This window comes from Meleagris gallopavo, chromosome 2 (assembly GCF_905368555.1).
Source record: "Meleagris gallopavo chromosome 2, MGAL_WU_HG_1.1, whole genome shotgun sequence".
In the NCBI taxonomy this organism is placed as follows: Eukaryota; Metazoa; Chordata; class Aves; order Galliformes; family Phasianidae; genus Meleagris; species Meleagris gallopavo.
This window is the reverse complement of record NC_139405.1, coordinates 51,067,644-51,090,831: the sequence shown is the minus strand read 5'-3', so window position 1 is coordinate 51,090,831 and position 23,188 is coordinate 51,067,644. Positions and strand designations below refer to the sequence as shown.

Here is a 23,188-nt window from a genome sequence, read left to right as displayed (position 1 = left end):
TCCAGGCATAGAAGTACTAATGCCAGCATTGTCACTTCTATACAAAAGACTCAGAAATGAACAGGAATAATACTGAAGAACTCATCTTCCAGCAATGAGTCTGACAGAACCTTTGAATTAAGACTGAAAAATATATGAACATAGGGCTGCAAAAACCAATACAGCGTATAACTTGTGTCACACAGAAGACCCAGACAATTATCTGGATTTAGCAATTGGCATTCTTACAAAAGCAGCTCTAAGAACATGAGCAATGCAGTATTGATGACTTCTTGGGTGAGTAGAACTCAGGTAAACTTGTGTGCTTTACTGAACACAAAAGTGAGCAAGAGCTACTTGTAAAGTAAAGTAGAAAAAGCCAAATAGTACACAACAAGCATTTTGTCAAAGCTTTTAACAAGAAGATTGCAGTTAAATCAGACACAAGGAAACTATAAGAAAACACCCAGCAACTTACTAAGCCAGCAGGCATAAATAATGATATTTATTGTGACAAAGTGGCAGGTCAACTCATTGAACTGAGTGATGAGTTAGTGTTGTCATACCGTACTCACTAAAGCACGGAGCCTTTCTTTAAGGAATATCTGTCACCCTAAAAACAGACTTCCCCCATTGCTAGCTGTGGCTGTAGGCAGACTAAAATAGACTGGGAAGCAAATAGAGGAGCAGCTTGACGTTTCAAAACAATGTCAGTTTCTTCATCACCCAGAAATGGCAGGCAAAACTGTTCAGCTGAGGCCAACACTATGTAAAAGAAAGTTAAACTCACCAGGAGGAGGAGGCCTCTGGGGGGGCTGGAGTGGCCGAGGCCTGTTAGGAACGGACAGAGACCTGCTTGGAGACCGGCGGTGACGCTCCCCGCTTGCCTCCAGGTCCAGCTTCAAATCAACCAGGTCTGCATCATCTAGGGAAATTTTAGAAAGGATCCATGTCAGACACTTGCTGAAGAGCATGCACCAAATCTGGGCCATCTGTAGAGAGGCAATGACGAATGGCAATCCCGAGCCAGTTATCTCAGTAACAGCACACGGCTTCTTTCATCCTGTTTGCTCCTCTGGAATAGTTCCCTGCTCCCACCAGAGAAACATCTACCCAATCTTATGTCAAATGTTTCCCTCTCTTCTTTTCCAGCATTTGTTAACTGTTCCTGCTGACGCACAGACTGCCTGCATCTGATTTCTGGGTTACTGCTCACCTCGTTACATTGAGAGCTTTTCACAGGCAGACTTCAGTGACCTGGTATCATTCAAACTCAGGCACAGCAGCCATGGGAAAGTGAGTCACAATCAGTTCCTTATTCTTCCCTCATGAAGGTTGCAATTATCTCTGAAGATTAAGCAACCTTCCTTGCTCAGAACTGTTTTCGTGACAGAGAAAGATCTATCTGAATCACTCCCTCATTACATCTCTCTGCTTTCCAGCAATGTTTCATAACAGGTACACCTGCCTCGATGTGATAGCCCTCAGATGCAACTGAAATGACTGTGCTATTGCACTTTCACTTCACCTTAGCCTCTCTGACAGATGGAGAGGAGTAAAGATGGCTTCCAGCTCCCAGCCAACTGCACTGGGGGCTTTCACCTCAGTTGTCTCACCGCCTTCCCCTACCCAGCCTTGCAGCAATGGCCTTTAGGGCTCCAGAACCCACTTGGTTTAGTTTTGTTCCTGTGGTTTGGAGAGGAGGGGGAAGGAACTGACAAGCAGCAGACTCTCCTGCTTTAGGCATTCTTAGATGAGTTCCTGTTTTTCAGAAAGTTGTACTCTCCAGGGAATGCTGAGCTGCCTCACACTTTCCTGCTCCCACTCAACACCAGATGGCAGCCGCAGAGACACAGCCTGTGATCTGCCCAGCCTGCCCCCCCTTCCTTCTACATTTTCTCTAAGCAACAGATATGGCCTCATCAGTACGATCCGAGGTGCCATGCAGATGCCTAAAGGCACAGCTGGAAATTCTGGCAGTCATACTTAGCACAAGACAAAAATCAGCCACTGCTGCTTTATCCCTCCTGCTTAAAAGACTGCTGGGTTTTGGCAATGGCTCTCAGGAACGTCTGACCTCAGAAACACTCATGCACACTAATGTGCTTCTGCCTTTGGTTTCTTCTGCATCTATCACCAGCCCTACAGCCATCATACCTTTGATAAGAGGCACTCAGGCAGAACTGGAAGCTTAGGGAAGCATCTGGAATCGCAGAGACTTTCAAGATGGACTGAATACATCATATTTTGACTTTGCAAGATCATGACAGTCCCTGAAACTCCTTCAAACTATACTTTGTAGCCACTTACATACTTCTTGATATATTTTTTGTGTGTGAAGAAGAGCTAGTACAGGTGAGAAGAATGCCTGCAATTCTCTGTAGTGTAATGAATCATCACATAATAGGCCAGAGGTTTTTGGAGGGCAAGCCATCTCATAGTACAAAGTGATAGTTTTCACTGTATTTAATAATGACTGATTACTCATTGGCTAAGGGCTAAGTTTCTGGGTCTGTCTATACACTGTACGCAGCATACAGCTTAAGGTGGGTCAGAAAGCTATATATCACTGTGATTGTTTGGAATGTCTGCCTGTGTAAACTTAAGAATTTAATTTAATCTTTATGAACTCTGCTTCTGACTCAGCCTTTAAAAGGCATTAGAGTTTTCACTTTTATGTCAGAAGATTTTCCTCTGTGAGAGTGCAGAAAGAGCTTCTGAATTGCCTGCTGATGTCAATGAAGTGTTTAAGATGCAACCCAGCCTGTTTCAGCTTGGCCACTGAGACCTGTCCTGATCACATGCCAATGTAATAAGGCTGTCAGTGTGGCTAGTTCTTGCTGCAGTTTATAGATGTATTCTCTTCATAGCAACAGCTTTACTTTACAGAATAATTTCTTAATAATGTATAAACAAGCCAGGTGACCAGAAAAACAGAGCGGCGTATTTGCAAAGCTCTGAAAGAATGAATATACCTGAAGTATGAACCTCAGCTTCTTCAGAAATAAATAAAATAGAAGCAAAGGAGAAATCTTAACTTTTGAAGTCGGTTGTTTGAACACAACTTCCTGAACAGCCCGGCTTGCTCCAGTCTGTGCTGCCACAGCGATTGCTCAATAGACAGAACACAGCTCATCACCAAATCAACAGCAATTCTTGGATTTGACTTTGCTCTGGCCCTTACCAATAAGAAAATAAAATACAGATGATTTTGTATTTTATGCCCTGGTGCTGTACAATATCAAATGAATAAAAAGAGATAATTTATTAAGACTCTAAAAGGAAACTGGCATTTCTCAGCACTACCACCTTGCCCTGGGCTGGAACGAAGTAAGATCTAAGCTTTATTATTTGTATGGCTGTGTTGCCTTGGTTACAATCACAAGCAATAGTTGTTGAGCACTACATGAACATGTATCAAAAAGATAATCATCATCTTCAAAAGACCTACAATTAAATATAAATGAATAGGGAAATACAGACAAAAGGAGAGTAAGCAACAAGTGTTCAGGTCTTATTTAAGGAACATACATAATTTACCTTTATACAGCCGTGAGTTTTGTCCAGATTTGGTTGAAAGAGCTGTGGGTGAAAGGTGTCCAGAATCATCAGGCAAATATTCTGCTGTGTCTGCTTCCAGGTGTTGACACAAAGCATCATCTAAATACTCATCTTCATCTTCCACTATATCACCTGAATTAAAATATTAAATAATACAGACTTCATGGAAAAAGTGCATAAATGAATTGAACATACACAATGGGTAGGCTTCTTTTGTAATCCATGGCTCATTACAGTTTGTTTCTATCCAGACAACTGTACCACACATTGGATTTGCTAACATATTCTGTTAACACTACACTGATAGGGCAATCTTAGCAATAGTTCTCTGCCCAGGCATAATGCTGGGTCACAGTTTTATTTACAATCCTCTTTTTAAGCAGTGTGGCTTCATTGCAAATTAAAATACCAGCAACTCAAACTCTGTGCAATCAAAGCCGGGAAAGCAACTTCTCACAACTTAGCTTAGAAACCTGCTACCCACCTTCTGAGTCATAGTCCAAACTCGAGAAGTCAAAATTTTCTTCCAAAAGATAGGAATTTGCAGTGGGGGACATGGGGACAACACTGTCCCGTTTCCGAGCAATTTCCTCCTGAAGTCCCTTCAGCCAGTCCTTAGTTTTGGGACGGATCTTCACTGTCCTGCCTCTGACCTAACACAAAAAATTAGTTCCCGTTTGTCAAGCAGGGCACAAAACAAAAACACCTGAGCAAGGTAAGTGTTGCTGCTTGCTTGTAAGCAGTATAATTAATGCTTCATCTTAGATAATAAACGAAAAGGAAGCACACTTCATACCCTCATAACAGCTTTTCAGACTGTAATGATATTCTTGAAAGAAAATAAGCTTCACAGCTCATTAGGAGATGCTGCTGCATTTGGGGGTTACTTGAGAAAGAAGCAAAGTATCAGCTATGTATTAAAATGATACTGTGATATTCATAATGGAGTGGGAGGGTTCCTTTTTTTAGTCAGTAGCTTTAAAACACACAGAACCTCGTTACCTGCTGCCATCTGTAAGGAGGCTCTGCTCAGAAAATCTCAGATATGAGAGTCAATGTATTGACTGATTGATAGTTGATACAAAGATTAAGATGGCAGCTGATGGTATGTGTTACTCCATGACATTTAGGGTAACAGATATCCAAAATAGTGTCTTTGCCAGCACTATTAGCTTGGAAAGTTCCTGACTCTGGTTCTTAGCCCCTTCACACGTTGTGTACATACAACAGTGTTCAATTCTGTGCTATAATTAGATCAATGAAATGAGCCAAGTTAAAAGATAAAACTCCAAATATGAAAGAACAACAACAGTTAAATCCACTGCTTCAGTGTTGAGTTTACAATGCAGCTCCACACAGCATAAAGGACAGGGTTGATAAATTGTAGAATATATGTGTGGGAAGGAAGAACAAGGGACTAGAATATAAATTACTTACAGCTAATGCTGCACTTGCCACAGAGGGCAATGAATCATGTTGTTCTAGCTTGGGAGAAAGAGTTTAGAGAGTACACTTAAGGGAAACAAAAATCTCTAAACAACAATCTTGAGCATGCTTTGGCTAAAGACACAGTCTTCTAGAGCTTCAAGTGCCAAAGCAATGGCCAAGTCCACGTATTCTGCAGTGGTATCGCAAAGCACTGCTTAGGAACCCTAAGAAAAGCTACTTTCTGCCCTTCTGAAACTGAAATACTGCGTTAACATTAAGAAGTTCAGCAGCTGGGAAAGCCAAGGACTTTGTGAGCATGAAGGTTCTTTGAATAAGGTTAGTTAAATTTCTAACTAAATTAAGTATCTCATTCTAAGCAACCACTTTTGAGAAACCTGGTAGGAGATCATTATAGTAAGTATGAGATGGTCTTACTTTGATACCATCTATATCCATAACACGAAGTGCTGACTTGCTGTCTGCAAATGTTACCAGCATTTGGCCTCCACTGATCCTAGTGAAAAAAGACAGAGGAGAGAAAACAGTGCACTTCACCAGTGAGTAAAAAACCTTAAATGCAACCAGGGTCATTCTGTAGAGCCATTTATTTGGTTCCAGCTTTATTTTACTCATATGTACATTTTGGGGAGAAGCAAGAGACCTATGAATCCCTGCTGAGCTCCTCCCCTTCCCCTCTCCTCCTCTGTGTGACCCCAGTGACACGCCTGTTACTGCATCATCCCTGAAGAAGCATAACACACCTTGGCAGCTGTTGGCAGGATAACCAGTCCAATAACTACACTCCCTTACAACTTTCTTTGGCATGCTCCTCCTCAACCTAAGAGGACATATGATGTCCCAAAGATTTTTACATCATCAAACTGTCTAGTGAGTGTGAAAGAGCGCTGTAAGAAAGCACAACTCCTCAGGGGAAGGGGCACCTAAACAAAGCCTAGATTATTTCTGTAGCAGGCTCAAAAGATATCCAAAATATATGTATTTCATTTCTAATGAAGAATTAAACATAGTGGAATTTCATGTACTGCTTTCCAGTAAAAAAATGAATTCTGTCTGGATATAAAGAGAATTGCTAGTCTGTGTTTTTTAACAGGTGATACACCACGTGAAATCCCAAATTTACCTGACCAGAACAACAGTGCCATAATCCTCAAACATCTGCATAAGCTCTGTACGCAGGTCCTCAGGAAAATCATTTTTCTCTTCTGGCATTGGTGATAGCAGATTTACCACTACCGTGGCATCCAGTGGTCCCTGGAAAGATGACACTTCCCGGAAAACACTCTCACGAGCTCCTTCATTGACTTCCTGGACTTCCACTTCTACAATAGCTAACACAGGCCTACAAGAAATAAAGGAGAAACATCTATTTAAAATTAAAATCAACATTGCCCAATTGCCACTTACATAAAGTTAAAAACAATTCTATACATTTCTGGTAATTTAAGTCCACAGTGTCAAAGTTCATTATAAATATTTAGTTAATCACTTCCTTCTTAGGCATACCAGGCTTACTGTGTATGCTCTACACAGAAAGAGAAGCAGAACAAATTACTTAAAGTCTCACTGGAAGATAGCACTGTGGTGCTGGAAATTTGGAGTCTAGTGGATTGCTTCATTTCTCCTACAGAGAAAAACCATGCCTTGAGCACTGTTAACTGTATTTACCAGTTCTTCATTAACTGAGTGTAACAGTGAGGACACACCACAGACAAAATCAAATAACAATTGCATGCAGCAGTTCTAGCAAACCTCCAGTCTAAGATTACCAGGATACTTTGCTCCTTTTTAACTAGCTATCTCCCAATGCCACCACAGAACAGGAAGGCAATCTATTCTGCTAAGCATGGCCACACAAAGATGCCTGTCTTCCAAAAATTAAGGATTAAGTACTCTAAGGATTCAATGTGGCAACAAAGAGAACAAAATAGCTCAGTTTGAAAGGACCTTCAGTGAACATCTAGTCTTAGTGCCTGACCACTTCAGAGCTAACCAAAAGTTAAAGCATATTATAAAGAGCATTGCCTTGAGCACCGACAGGAAGAGCACCTCCCTAGGAAGCCCATTCCAGTGCTTCACCATCCTCATGGTAAAAGAATGTTTCCTAATATCCAGCCTGAGCCTCCCATGGTGCAGCACTGTGCTGTTCCATCATGACCAGGCAACAGAGCTCAGCACCTCTCTCTGTGCTTTGCCTACTCAGGGAGTACAGGACAAGAGATCACTTCTTGGCTGCCTCTTCTCCAGACTGGACAGCCCAGGTCTTTGTTCTCAATCTCTCCTCACAGCAGGTGCCTTCCTGCCCGTCACCAGCTTTGTTGCCCTCTTTTGGCTTATGAGGGCCTTAACATCTTTTACATTTTGGCATACTGACATGTGTTTGCTACATAGCAATGCAATTAGTCAAAACAACAAACTTGGTTCTTCAGCAGTTTCTTGCTTATTACCTCTTTGTGTGTTAGATCTAAACACAACTGGGAAAGATGTCTGAAAGAGTAAAGCTTGTCTCATCTCCCTGAATGCCATCTACATTCTCAGAATTCCACCCGCATATACACACAGAGTAGTAACTGGAAAGGCTGCTTCTAACTTTCAGAATTACTATTTCCTACTTGCAAGAGAATATGCATTACCAGAATGTACGAATAGGAGAGCCAAGCTAAAAAGGAAAAAGAGAGGAAAATAATGCAGAGGAAATGATAGCTATTTCTATTAGCACTGTGAATCGTTATGCATTACCATATGTCACAATGATACAGCCAAGCCTTTTTTCTAGCACAAACCTTGGGAAAGTAAAGCTGCTGACTGTAATTTTTTTTACAGTTCAGCCCACTGAAATAGAAAACCAATGTACAAGAGCCATGTTTCACAGATTGCATCCTCAGGGTCCTGTAAAATGAGTGCAGAAGTTCCACTGCTTTGTGGAACACTGCAGTATCAAAGCCCTGACACAGAGAACTTGATTGCATGAGGTGTGTTCTCTCATTGCTGGAGGGATATAGTACAGTCCTCACATGTGAGAACACCATGAGAAGCACAGAGACAGCTGCCATGGATCACTGAGTACTGCAATGAGGAGCAATATTGTACTGCTTCCAGAGGGCCTGAATGAGTGTGACAAAGATATGAGTACAAGGGCATTTCCAAGGTGTATTTATTACAGAATTTGTTTCAGAGAAGTGGAGTAGTAAAAGTTCAAGGAAGAAAGGTCATTTATATCCTCAAAGAGAAGCTAATGATACAGAATCACAGAATCATAGAATCCTTAGAGTTGGAAGGGACCTTTAAAGGTCAGCTAGTCCAGCTCCCTTGCAATGAACAGGGACAGCCAGAGGCACTGTTCTTTGTTTTCACATCCATCTCCAATCTCCATTTATAAGGGCAGCCCAAAAGTTTAACACTTTTTCTTTGAAGAGATCACACGTGGCCCTATAGACACAGCTTACGCCTCTCCAGGCCACACTGTCCCACACAGGACCAGTGATACTTTCCACCATGGTAAACATCCCACCACGAGGAGAAAAGAAAATAAACATAACAAACCACCAAACAAAGAACAACAAAAAACCCTCCAGATTAGGGAACAGAAATTATGTGTGTGGTGTCTGCTACAATCAGACTCAATTCTATGCTCTTAAGGTACCATTCAGTATGACACATTCTAGCCTTCTAGAACTTCTGATTATTTGCTTAGGACTTTACCTGTGGTCAGATGCCTGTAGCTCAGCTCTCCCGTAGTACATCAAGGCTCCAGGGGTCCAGGTGTGTCTGACTTTAGTTTCTGCACTCAGATCACTGTCTAGAAGATTAATCTCTCCAGCTGTGCAGCACAAAACATCATTTGAAACTCACTTACAGCTGTTTTTACTAACAGTGAAGAGATAGTTTATTAGGATGTCCTTCACAGATCTTAGCAGTGAGATGTGTAATGTTGTTACCAGCAAAATGGCAACCTGAATGTCACTCAATCAATCACTTGCACAATCTGTGTTGATCAAGGGTCATATTTGTATTTTTCTCCCTACTCCCCTTCTGAGCATGGAAAGATGCAGTATTTGTGAAATATACTGCATACCTGAATAGTACACACAGAGAGAAGAGAAAGGAGAGAGCAACCTTCAAATACTTATGTTATAATGCATTAAAGCAACAGAAAGCACTCCGGACACTATGCTAGAGTGGGGTTTTACATCATTGTTGGTAACAGTAAAGTTTTTAGGTCACTTTTGGGCTAATGGATAACTATTTCTTGCCTGTAGAGCTGGAAATGAAAGAAAAAAAAAAGCAAAAAAGAAAAAGCAAGGAAACAGGATTAGAGCTGAGAGGCAGAAGAGTGAGTTTGCCTCCAGTAGAAAAGGAAAAGATCTATGGGAGCTATGGTGACAGACTGATTAGAAAAGCTTTGCAGGGCTGGGAAATTGCATGAACAGATAGCAAAATACCCACATGAGCTAGCCCACATGCAGGAGCCTATCTACAAGCTCTAAAGCAAGGAGCCTGCAGGGAACCACTCCTGCATGGTGTGGGCTCTTGCAGACATGCTAGATGTAGTACACATAGAACATGGGATCCATTGGCTCAAGTCCTTCCAGGCATTAGTCTTACCATACAAAATAAAGAACATGCTTTGAAAATGCTGAAGGGTTTTCTTTCTTCTGAAATGAAGAACAGTCAGCCCAAGAGGGATGCTCACTATTCTAACTTCATTACTGTGTCTACTACAGTTTTCCTTTCCCAGATTACATCTCTATAAATGGTTTAGGCTCTTCATTTTACTTTTTCTTTCCCTAAGTAACCGTGAATAAATCTGTATCACATCAACATGTATTCACTGATTGCTGTAGCTTTGCTTTGTAGTTTTCACACTTAGAAGAACTCATGGTATGACTTGGATTCTTGGATTCCAAGCAGAAGTTCCCTGGCATTATGTTTTTGATGTGAAGTTTTGCAGATTTTATGAACACCTGAACACAGATATGCCTGCAGACTGAGAGGACAGCTATAAAAATTGTCACTGGAAACACAAAGAATTTTTTTTTTCATTTTGCTACTGTATTCCCTGAAAAACAAATCAAAATTCTGTACGGATATCTACTGTACTGGCCACACCTCATCTTCCAAGTACTTTATAAGTACTAATTAACGAAATCTCCTCAGACTCAAGAAACTGGCAGAAACATTCCTAGGAGTTACTAAGGCACAAGAAGATACAGAAAAGTGCTTACACAACTACTGAGAACAAGACAAACAACAAATCTATTCTTTATCAACATGGGAACTCTATGTGGAGTAATGATTCTGCTGAAAAGCAAGAGAATAACTTCTAGATTATCACAGGTGGGTTGCTGTCAGTTCCTCAGCTAGCTCCAAGCACATTTTCAATCTGTAGCATGAAGCTTTTGTTCACCCACTCAAGAATTAAGGGCTGTCTCTGTGAGTTATTCCAATGAAGCTGAAATACATCTGCTTTAGCAAAGACCTTGCAATTTGACTATGTCTATGTGACACATCCAGCTCTCGCAGCCCAAAATTCCTAAACTCCCTTTCCTTATGTGGGTTCTGGATCAAAATGAAATTCAACATTTTCAAATAAAGGAAGAGAAAAAAGCCTACACACCTGTTTTTTCAAAAGGTAATTTCTTTCTCCACCAAAGAACTCGGTCAGTCCAAGCCGGGGTTCTGCACTTGTCACTTGTATCATAAGCCTCCGACCCAACATCATATTTATATGTTGGTCCAAAATTAATAGTCCCTTCGTGGAAGTCTTTAAAAATCTAGGGAAAGAAGTACCATCTCTTTGATTGAGTTATAGATGAGGTAGGTGCTCTTCTATAACTCAAAAAGCTCTACCAACTTTTTTGGAATAAAGAACATCCTGATTTTTAAACAGATTACTACGTTCATGTACTACAAATAAATGTCTGAGAAGAATGTTTCCCTCTCTCAAAGAATTAGAACAAGCCAATACACTGGCATTCAAGAAAACAACAACTTTAAAGCATAAACAAATAAGACACGCTGCCTTACTTTTCCACTGGATTTTTGCTGTTGTAGTTGATCAAATTCCATCAGCGTTTTCCAATCTTGACGTTTGAGAAAATAAAAGACTTCCTCATATGTTAGATCAAGGCGATAGTTAAAATCACCACACCAGAAGACGTAGTCATGAGAGAACACATTCCGTCCCTAGTTTAGAGAATACAGTTAGCAATAAATCACACTTAGGAAAAGAACTTCTAAGTGTACTGAAATACACAACGGAGTCTCTCAATTACTAAATACCAGATCATGTACTTCCCATATCCCACATATTAAAATCCATTTCAAAAAGGAATACTTCCTTCACTGTCTTTTGTGCCCCACTGAGCTGAATTTTGTAAACAAGAGTATCAGGTTTTTTCCGTTTTCTGAAGGTATGCCTAAGCTGGGAACTCCAGTTTTAAATTCACAATTTGGCTGAATGTATGAATATAAAAGAAAATTGGTTTGTTTTCCTAACACATTTCACATATGTATATTTACTCATTTTAAGTAAAGCACAAGACATACCGCACTACCAAAACACATTCACAGCAACAAAGGTCTTGATTAAGAATGAGCTCCAAATTTGACCTTAGGTGCACAGTGCCATAGTTTTCTAAATGTACTGAAATAAACCATCACTAGAAATTCACTCCAGTCCTACGCTTAACATCCTATATTCTATGCAGTCATTTTCCTTTAGTCAAGCCATAAGCTGCCAAAATTCTCTGAATGCCTCTAAAACAGCTGTAGCTGTCATAGCACTAGAGGGCACTCTTTATATGCATTTTACACACAAGGTACATTCAATTACTTCAAGTGCAGAGAACATAAAATAGCTAATGAAATATTACAAAGAAAAAAGACCACAAGCACAACTTTACGGCCATATAGAACAGATATCCTATGCAGGATTTCCAGACTGTCAATACTATTTCTTACATAAAACACAATTAATATGCTGCATGTGCCAAGCCTCTAAACCTTGCAAACCATAGGGAGTTAAAATTTTATGCTTTGCAACCTAAATGCCATTGCCCGCTGACTAAACAGAATACACAGACTGGTCCATTCCCTCTCTGCTTTAGGACCTCTCCCGAGAGGTCTGAGGAAACACTGTAAAAATTTAGGGAACCAACATTAAGGGAAGCAACGAGGCACTACTACCATATCCCATGGGTTACTCATTGGCCTGAGGAGAATACATGTGAAATAAAACACTACAGTGATTGATTTTACACCCTTCAGGGGAAAAATTATTCATATGGACTAATAAATAGTGCCTACTTGCCAACGTCTGAAAAAAAACAGCACTACCTGAACAGTGACACACTCAAGAGGACACAATGAGGGAAACAGAATGTACCTTATCAGACACCAAGAACTGATACATTGTACCTATCAGGAGCAGATAAGACACTGATGTGCCGAATGGCAAGGATGGTCTTTGAGGAATCCCTGCTATCTAGTGCCAGCAAGAGCTACATCTCTGAAAGCAACACCAGTCACCTAGACATCATACCCGAGGTCTCACAGATTTGTCAGTTAAGTCACACTGTCCTGAAAGATCAGCTTGAAAATTGCTCAAAGGCCAGGACTTTTTGAGTGCTGCAACTACTGTATTTTTGAAAACTGTCGAACTGCTGCAAAGCAAGTGCCATATTGGGTGATAAAGAACACAAAAAGAGACAACGTAAAGACACAGTCTTTACCTCCCACGTTTTCAGCACATGTACACCTATTCTTACCATTGGGAAGCTGAGTTTCTGTGTTATTTCTTTATAGTCTTCATTCCTCTCCTTCACCTGAGTCTGCCCAGCAGTTAAGTGACTGCATATGAAGCAGAAACTGGTACTGTAGAACTGGAAACGGATGCTCACTGCCCCTTTATTTCCAGTCTTTCCTCCCATTCCTGTCTTCACAGTGTCTATTGCCACATCCCTGTATGAAAATAAATAAATAAATAAAGTGCCACAGGGACAAGCATTCAATTAACTTTGCAACACAAAGGAAAAATCTGTTTACAGTGCCATGCCTCCTTTCTTTCCTCTGCAAACTGAGGCCTGAACAGAAAGTCTGCTGCCATTAGGCACATCTTTCACACTGTGACCCTTCTTGATGATGTTCACGTACTTTTGTTTCTTATAAGTTACTATAGAAGTAAAACTATTTAAAATTAATTTTCTCCCTCTCCTTTTCCTTGCAAGCAATATAGCAAGAGATTATTTCTGAAATAGTGGGAACTTCAGCAGGATGTACATTTCAAGTTTATCTCTATCACGATCCTAAAGACATTAACTAGATTACCATTGCATTCCCTTTTATTCTTTTGACTACATGAGAATCTGTTTTTCAGACAGCTAATAATTCAGCTGGTGTTACTATCCACTGAAACCCAACTTTACGGTCAGTGCCACATTTTTCAGTCCATTAAAAAGCAACAGACCATAACCCATAACTTGTTAAATCAGATGCAGTAATCATTGGATACAACTGTTTAGATCTAACTCTTAAAATAAGTTATGCTTTAATGACAAATTACTTAGATCCTCCACGTTTGATTATGTAATATTTCAATGTTGCGACTAGCATACACTTAATGCATTTTCCTAAAGAAAGATGAATTGCTTGGCAAAGCAGACCTGCCTGCAGGAAAATTCCTCTCAGATTGCCACTCTATTCCAAGAATAAACCATGCCTGTCTGATCAGATAAGCAAATGATGACATCATGGTTGTAATCAACTCCAGCACCATGTACGTCCTTCCCATTGAGAAAATTTCCAGACAGAAGCCAGGTAGTTCTAGACAAGAATATTACTGGCTTTAAGTAAGGGGCAGGGGGAAAACACTAAGTCCTATTTGGCTTCCTGCCAGGCACTGGTAACCTGAATGAAGAAAGACATTACAGGTTCTCCCTGTTTTTCTCTTTGTTTTCATCTATCTTTTTCAATTTCTTCCCCATCTTTTCTGCCCTCCTATCTTTTTTCCTCTTTGTTGGCCTCTTTTCCTGATCGCAGAAAGCTACCAGAAAAGACACCCTCAGGGAGACAAAAAGAGGACCATCACTGTTTGCTGTGAGAAGTTGGATTTTGAGTGCTCAGAAAGAAGCAAGCGTTCAGTCTTTTCTCTGAGTAGTACTTCTGTGAAGTGAAGTACTTCTCCCTTTCTGCTTCCTGTGTATCCAATTGCTGACTGGTATTTATCTGACTTCTATTCATGGCAAAGATTGAGATAAGCCACTGTATATGCTTGTATTTTTTCATTCCTTTTTCAGTACTCCATAAGCTTCTGCCATTCATTTTATTTCTCTATTCTCTGATTTCTGTCTTAATCTCTTCAACCTCTGTAAGTATAGAAGCTTTTTTGCACTTCTAATCATTTTTGCTTTCCTTTTATAGAGCATGGGAAAAGCTACATAAGCACATAGGTTAGATTTGATTATGCACAGCTAGCATGCAGCAATATATCAGCATTAGATAATGAACTCAGTCACTACAAACAAACCCTTCCCTTTTTCTCCCAGTTTCAGAGGCTCATATCCAATTCCTAGCAGTTTGACAGTTGCTCTAGACTTTAGGACAAGAAGATGCCCAAGGATAGATTCAGCTAACTACTCATTTCCTACCAATTCACACTTAGCTTGTACAATTCTTGCCCAGGGCAAAAGCAATTTAATGCACTAAACCCTGCTGCTTGATACTCTTGCCTTTTTTAATAAAAATGAGAATTTTCTAGGGGCAAGAAGGGTTTGTTTGGGCACCAGGGACATCCGTGCTAGTAAGCTGAAGACGCATAGCTCTGGGCTCTCCTAACTAGGCACATACTTCTCTTTCTTGTGACATCTCATAGACAAAAATACTTAATGGGCAGTCAAATATCAGTGAGAAAAATTATCTCTCTCCCTTTAACACCTCTTCCCAACTTTTCTACAATTCTTTTCAAGTCTGGAACTGTGTTCTGCACAGAACTAATAAGGATAGGGCTAGAAAGTAAAACCTGTCCTTCAGGCAGAGGCAGGCACTTGCCTTCACTTTATGCTCAGAATACTCTTGGACATTCTGAGTCAGGTCATTCATTTCCCAAAAAAGGTGCTACACCATGAGTGCCCACCTAGAGCACGCCTGGACTCCTTGCTGACTGGAAGAAGATATATTGGGCCGGATCTTTGGCTTCTCAAAAGGAGAGACTCCAAACTACTGCTGCCTGGAGACATGTCTCTCCTACACAGGAATTCAGGTTTGCACAATTTCCACCAAGTTTAAAAATCACTCCCACTCTCTCTGGTCAAACTCCAGCAGCAGGCACCACTGAAAATGTAGACTATAATGGCTTGGGTTTTGTTTTATTTTTACCTGATGAAGGGGACATGATAGGGTCGAACAAAGATGAAAAGACAAACACCAACAAGCTGTGCTGATGTCAGCTGAATGTAGCGATGAGTCCTGGAAATAGCCTTTTGAAGCTGTTCTCCCCACATCTTTCTATTTGTTGTACTGGAATAAACATAAAATCATTTAATGGAATCACAAGAAACCACACACAATCAATAAAACGAGAAGATTAACTGTGCCTTAGGTTTATAAACAATCTATTAGGCTCTACACATGCTGATTCCAGAACTAGAAGTAATCTAGGATACATGGCAGGGATTGTGAGCCAGCACAGAGCAAGCAGGGTCAGCAAGCCAAGACACAAGCAGAAATAGTTATGCCACTTTGGGACATGAGGTGCATTTTGTCAACTGTACTAAGAATGATCTATGCTGTAGTAATCATAACTATAAAACCAAAAATCTATGTCAAATCTTTTGACTTATAAGATTTCTTATACTCAATAAAGAGACCTCCTGGCTCCCTTCAGAGGAGTTAGCTACTGACTGTTCTTAGATGAAGCCTTGTGAGTGGGTGTATATAGCTTCAGTTTTGTAAATCTAGCCTTATCTACAAAGTCAACTGAATCATGTGGGTACACCATCAGCTCAGCAGTTATGCCGAACACTGCTGTAACTTGTAACCCAAAAAAGACAAAAAAAAAAGTCACTGAGCATGTTTTTCCAACACCATACAGGAATTTAAGGACGAGTGTTAAACAATGTCATCCATCAGAATCCTTCTCTGCCAACACAAAGACATAGAAAATATAGTGTTTTCTAATGCACAGAAGCTTAAGAATAAAGAGCACTTTCAGCAGTATATGTTAACAGCAAACATGTTTCCAGCTATAATTACATGCAACAGACTTGGAAGGAAGTATTCTACATACTTGACACAAGGCACAACTCTGGGGGCTTTTGTTTGACTCATTCTTTTTGGGGAATACTGGGCTTTAAAACAAAACAAAATAAATCCAATTTACCTGGCATTTACAATGTTCCCAGCACTTAATTCAACCATCTCTTCAAATCCCACTGCAAATATGTCAGGAGGGCAGTTTTCATCATCTGTTGTCAGAAAGGGAAAAAGTCATACAAGAATTACCTTATTGTTTCTTCTAATGACTTGTGTTCTAATTTGTGTCAGAGATCATTCCTGTAGCTCTATCCTGTGCATTCCCTGCCAAGCTTATACATAATCATTACTTCTTTAATCTAATCTCACAAAACAACCCCTGCAGTTCCTCCCAGCTTTTTTCCTGTCTTTCTCCCACCAGTTGGTCTCCAACACTCTCACAGAAAGAGTTCAGAACAATCACTATAAGCACTATACTGTAGCAGTATTAAGATGAAAAAGTATTCAGTATTCTCCCTCCCTCACCCCGAACATAGTAAGGACACAGCACTTCACTACTTGCCATTTTTTCCACCCACTTTTTGCCCAACTTGTCTATCCATTTCCTTTTATTTTTATTTTTTACACCAAGTCCATCTGATCTTACTGTCTATACAAAGTCCCTATATACTATCCCCTCCCTCTCAATGTATTTAGAGAAATGGAACTTTATGGAAACTTTAAAGTCCTTATCTTCATAGATTAGGTCACTCAGGAGCACAGCAACTCTGTCTTCCCTGATTCAAATGTGTGAATACACATTTGTGTAAAACACTAAGGACCAAATCCTCTTCTATGATAGTATGAACTACTTCTGTTGACCCTTCAGGTCTGCCCATTATTTAAAGGGTTAATTTTTTTTTTTCTTTGCAGTTCTGTTTATTTGTTTAAACTGTCACAGACCCAAGATACCAGTAACTTAAATGAGCATGAAGACCTAAATAGTAGAAAGGGAATCTAAGTCAGAAGTCTTATTTTCTGCCTCAGAAAATAAGAACATAAAGAGAAGTAAAATATAGCTTTACTCTCAGTAGACATAAGCATTAAACTAGAACAAGATACTTACCCTTTCTTTTTTTGGCTTAACATGACAGGCACTGTCACGTTAACTACTTATTTCCCATTCATAATTTTGAACACATAATTACTTATGCTGGCACTGTATTGACATTTCCATGTACAGAGACCTTTTGGTGGTCATACCCGAGCTCTGCACATTAACATAACTCAGCTCCATTTCAGAAGCTACTTAGACATTCCATATTCTGACTGCCAATACCAATTAGTCCTGCTCCTCCAGCTCACTCAGGGGAACAAGGGACAGCAGAGACAGCGAATAACAGGCTCTCATCAAATTTTAATATCATGGGCACAGCCATATGCCAGTACAGATAAACTGCTTCTGAACAAGACTGGACCAAGCACCCACCCAAGCTGTTCAGAATATAGTTGTCTGCACTGAATTGCAAATCCATACACTCAAGAAGTAAGAATTCTGCCTCTGAAACCAGGACAGGTTCTAACAGGACAGCTTATGTAAGTAGCCAGGGATCTGAGGAATTAATTCCTGAGCTTGAAGGGCAGGAACATAAATATCCCTGTGATGCCAGCAGAAGGTTATATGTTCCACTGTAACAACAAAAGCACAGACTTTGCCATATCTTCGGGAACAGTCATTTTTCAAATGACAGAACATTCATTTTTCATTTTTCTTAATAAAATCTGGAAATACAGTACAGTAACTGACTTTGTTCATATGGAATTCAGTGGTTAACTTAAGCAAGCCAGAAACGCAAGAATTTTCTATACTTCTAAGGAAAGGCAAGATGAAGAACAAGGGGACATTCCAGGGGCACCTAAGCATAAAGCTTCCACCCAAAATAAAGAACGAAGAATGGGGAAACTGAGGAACAAAAGAAAATATGTGATGCAGAATAGGCTGTACAGAGCTATATTGGTCTGAGTACATCCTTTGGGTTTCCAAAAAATGCCCTTCAGGATGATGCCTTGACTCTGAAAGGAACTGCTGGTCAAAACTGGTGTTCTGACTTGCAGATCCTAAAAATACAATACCTATTGCAACATCAAATGCATTTTCTGATTCTGAAGCCTTACCCTGAAATTCAGAAACTCCAGAGAGCTTTGGAGAATCTAGCAGCCAGTCTGTCAGCTCGCTGGTACCAAGGATGTTGCTTCGAAACTGCTTCCCTCCATTCACATTCCAGGTCCCCATGGCAACACGAACACGCTTGAAGCTTGTGAATTCAAACTGACGCTCTGACATGGCCTTCAGAATACTTGGAGTTACTGATGGAAGAGTAGAGAGAGAAAGAGAGCATGTAAAACAAAAATGTGCAATAAAAGCAGAGAAAGGATCCAGAGAGCAGTGACATGTTAGTTACTATGAAATAATGACAGCACCCTAGCAGCAAAAATGCAAAAGCTAAAGAATAACTCCAGTAGCAATGGCAATAACTGTAAGGCTGATGCTATCAATTTCTCTTCCAGACTCCAACCATCTTACAAAAGCAGCTGTGCCTGTAGAAGTCAGTCAATCACTTCCAGCATATATTTTCTAGAATTTCTTCAAGTAACAACTGAACAAATTCTTTTCTCCTCCCTTAATCTTTTCAGTTTTGCCTGCAGACACTGAGTACGCCACAAATTATGACTTAAATCCAAGTGCTACCAAATTTAGATGAGGGAAAGATAGAAAGTAGCACATCGTACCTTCAAAACTAGCACTGTCACAGCTCTCTAGCCTAGTCAGAAGTCCTTAGAGGAAACTGCTACCTTCATTATTTTTGATGAGTATAGACAATTAAGAGTGCATTTTTTCATGTGAGTAGCTGTAATAACCTTAATCTTCAACTACTCGATAAGCAGCAGCAGGCAGGCATAGAGAAAGTATCTATACTGTCCTTGTAGTCCACAACGGGGACAGCCTCAGGACTGAAACGGAGCTGAATGGCTCATGTCTCCCCTGTTAAAATCCAGCAGTTCTCTGGAGCAAACTGGCAACATAATACTCTTGTGGGAACAGGCTATCCTGCATTCTGCACATGAGTTTCTTCTCAGAGAGAGCTGGGCTGGTTGATTCTAGATGGGTGCAAACAGCTATGTATATGTTACGGACTATCAGAGCCCTGGAGTAAAGCAGACAATGAACCAGCATAAATGTGCCTTTAAGATCCAAATGGCTAAGAGCACACGCAAACTGCAGACTTAAAATAAGGAGATAAAAATGTTGAACTCAAGAGACTTCCCCAGGTCAAAGTGACCTAAAAATCTTCCCCCTTCAGTCCATCTCCTTCATCAGAGAAGATAATCAAACAGCAGATAAACACGCTGGAAGTCCAAAAAAAAAAAAAAAAAGTGAGAATTAAAATTTACAGGATTCTGCAACAGTAACTTGAAAAAAAAGTGTTTTAAACAACACAAAAGTAGTTTATTTATAGAATGATGCAATTGCTTATATCTGACAGTCAAAGCCAGACAGAAAAGAAAAAGGGTTTATGCTGGCCTTACCCAGCAGTGCAGTGTGATCCATGAGCATCTTGCCCTTGTCTGCATATTCCTCACTGAAGAAGTCACCCATGAGAAGCAGCTTGATGGCTTCCTGCTTTACTGCATCAAAAAAATTTGACTGAATGGTACGAGAGACAGAGCGGGCTCCATCCTTGAGCTTCCCAACCTACATCAGACCAAGATCATCAGCACAAGAGGCAATGAGATAAATCAGATACCTTTCTTTGCAGTCACTTCTGAGTAAACAGCTTTGCTGCTTTTCTTTACCTTGTGCTTTCCTTCAAGGGCACGGCTGCCAGTAAACACTTTGCTCAGATTGTGACCATTGAGAGTCCACATTGCTTTGTATGATTCCACAAAGCGCTCAACTATAGATCTAGAATTCAACCCAAGGATCTCCAATTGTGTAAGCAGGATCTGGGTTTGGAGGAGAAAGGAAAAAAAAAAAAGTGAAATAAAATCACTTTTCTTGAATATATTTTGCCTTTTCTTCTCAATTTAATTATTGCAGCCAGCACCATTCTATAACACAGAGCCAGCAAGAAAGACTCGGTGAGGCTTATATCCCTTTTCTTTCCTGTGTGACAACGTATGCAGTATGGACACCTGTGAAAGGTCCTCTGATAAACTTACCTCCAGTGCAATGAAGGACTGTACGCTGTTAGTACGATCCAGGCAGTCCAAACAATTCATTCGAAAAGTACCTGTCTGCAGGCTTTGGTAATTTAACACAAGAGGAGGGAGGAAGAAAAGCATATTTTAAAAATAACATCTAATCACGGGTTGATTGAACAAGACCGTCAAATGTTCAGCTTGAATATTCCCACCCACATTTTGACAGTGCAAGCATACTGTGCACACTGTATTCCATTACATATCTAATTACCTATGTCTGCAACACAGTGCTTGCAAATCCATGCATTGGTGATTTTCCAAATTCTAAACCACGGAGATGTAGTTAAACCAAATGATCTATTTAGTGCCATGACTACATATTTTGTTTCAAATCTGTATTTCCAGATGGTCACATATGCCCATGGTTCAAACACAGAGATGAACCTGGGAATGACAGGAAGGCTGGTGCCTGGCTATACTGGGGCGTGGGGGCAGGGACACTCACCGTGGACTTACATTCTCGCCCTTTGCAAAGACGCCGAAGTCTTCCCAGTGCAATTTCAGTTGAGGTCTCAGTAAATTTTCCAGTTTTTCAGTTTTCCCACCTTTTGCAAATTGGTGGTAGTCAAAGTTTATCATCGGAGTGTCTGCTGCATGGGAAGAGGCCCATAGCAGTTTCTGTTTAGAAATTGAAAGGAAAAAAAGTCCTGTTCAAGTCACAGCATAAGATTGATACCAGCATGCTTTTCATTGTTTGTAAATCAAGGTTTTAATTTTGAGAAGTTCACATGGAAGTTTGAAATGCCAAATGTAAAAACAGCAATGAAAGTTTTTCTTTTCAAAACTGAACTGGATTGCTATATCCCAATTTTCCTGCAGCAAATCTCAAACTATGCCTGCAAAGCATACCTCAGCACTGCTCCTGTCTGCACCCTGGCTGGTGGCAGCCCTACACAACAACAGTGATGCTTTGGGCAAATTCAGGGTTAGGACCCTGACGTGAAGGATGCCCAGAGCTGCTTAAGGTACATGAACATAACAAAGCATGAGTGTATTTTGCAATTCTTTAAATGCCAAGAGAAAATGTGGCCCTAATTTTAGGTGGAGTGTGGCTGAGGAGGAAGTAAGAGACAAATGATATCTCAGGAAACATACTACAAAGTTTTGTGGCAAACCACAAAAGTGAAAGAAGGAACAAAAATAGCCTCATTATTTCATCTCCCATTTCCTCATATACATTTCCGTAATCACCACAAATCTTATTAACATCTCTATAATAGATACAGCTGTAACACATCCTGCTTTTCATGGCAAAGCCAGAGATAATTGTTTTATTAACTTTAATTACGTAAACCTTTGTCTATTCCCTTTGTATTTGGACATACTCATCTCAGGAAAGGGATGCTTTATTCCCTTTGTGATACAAACTGAACACAAAAAACCACCCTGATATTACATTAGAAGCCTATATATAACTGTATCAAGTTAGTAATTAAATCTTCCCTCCAGAAACAAATTTAGAGGTGTTGCATGGTGTTTGGAGGAGAAGAAGCAATATATTTCATTACATTATTATAGAAGTCAAAACACTTGGTATTTGCACCAGATCCATTGGTGCTGGTGACAGACCTGAGGTGTAAGTCGTTGTCTACACTACAGTACCGCCTTCGCTGTAAACATAATTATATCTGTTACAGAGGATGTTTGTGAGAGGAACAGCATTACTGGGAAAAGTACTGATTTTTTGTTTGGTTGTATAACAGGCAAAGTCATGATTTACAGTTTTTGTTTGCCCCAGTTGCACAAACTAACGGTAGTGTAGACATTCTGATCAAGGGAAACCAGTAGCAGTGGCAGTGACTACAACAGGAATATTCTGAGCCAACTCAGAGAAAACCTGTAAAGGTTGCAGCAACCTTTGGGAGAAAAGTACGTGCACAGGAGGGAAGATGGAGAAACAAATTAACATCAGAATAGGAGAAAAGCTCTCATTCCTGACCATTCTTTAATTTATTTTTAATTTGAGTCCTTTAAAATCGTTGGACTAAAATCTAACTACATATTCTTTCTTATGATTCATTTGTTAAAACACAAAGGTAAAGAAAAGACTAAGAGGTGGCTGTTTTCAGTTGGAATGCAAGGTCTTTGTTCTAGAGATGTCCTATTTCTTATTTAATTTCTCATTGTATGATACTGACCAGAATGCTATCTTCAGGAATGCAAGTATTTGATAGAATATCAGAACTAAATTTACAAGAAAAGTCAGGTTTGTATCTTTATATTTGAACATTCAAGTTTTCTTATCTTACAATTACATTCCAACATATTTTCAAAACGAACTATAACAAATATTGTAAAGAGAGCAAAATCAAGAGGCTATAGAGGCCTAGCTGTGTCAAGCTGAAATTCAGTAAAAAGCTGAAATCAGAAGCTAGGACCTGACCTTCCTCACTGTCTCACTAACTCCAGTTGCAATTGCTGTAATCATATTCTATATAAAGGAAGACCTTCACTTTGTCATTTTGCACTGGAGAAGTTGATCTCTCCCAGCACTTCTGGAGAAAGAAGAAATGATCGCACAGAAAAACCGCCATTAAAATGCTCTTTGTCTCCTTCCAGTAGAGAGGTGCTTACTTTCAGAGTAAGTATTTGAACTCAGAACTGTTGTATCATTATTCAGTAGTAATAAATAAATGTAACACTATAGGTGTGTACTTAAAACATTCTTCATACAATTATTTGTAATACATACTCCCAAGGGTCTATGTCT

At 40.0% G+C, this 23,188-nt stretch overlaps 1 protein-coding gene across 2 annotated transcripts in view; it reads right to left on the bottom strand.

The window, feature by feature from the left end:
* SYNJ2 (synaptojanin 2) overlaps positions 1–23,188 on the bottom strand; it is a 66,319-nt gene that overhangs the window by 6,179 nt on the left and 36,952 nt on the right. For both annotated transcript variants that reach the window (XM_085217123.1, XM_085217124.1), the window contains 16 exons: positions 20,924–21,096; positions 20,437–20,518; positions 20,071–20,220; positions 19,804–19,969; positions 18,391–18,582; positions 16,364–16,448; positions 15,361–15,501; positions 12,756–12,948; positions 11,014–11,172; positions 10,604–10,760; positions 8,689–8,806; positions 6,110–6,328; positions 5,404–5,482; positions 4,025–4,193; positions 3,520–3,672; positions 770–904 (listed from right to left, as the gene is read on the bottom strand). In XM_085217123.1, the coding sequence (XP_085073249.1) occupies positions 770–904; positions 3,520–3,672; positions 4,025–4,193; positions 5,404–5,482; positions 6,110–6,328; positions 8,689–8,806; positions 10,604–10,760; positions 11,014–11,172; positions 12,756–12,948; positions 15,361–15,501; positions 16,364–16,448; positions 18,391–18,582; positions 19,804–19,969; positions 20,071–20,220; positions 20,437–20,518; positions 20,924–21,096 (2,371 nt within the window). The remainder of the gene's footprint in view (positions 1–769; positions 905–3,519; positions 3,673–4,024; positions 4,194–5,403; positions 5,483–6,109; positions 6,329–8,688; positions 8,807–10,603; positions 10,761–11,013; positions 11,173–12,755; positions 12,949–15,360; positions 15,502–16,363; positions 16,449–18,390; positions 18,583–19,803; positions 19,970–20,070; positions 20,221–20,436; positions 20,519–20,923; positions 21,097–23,188) is intronic.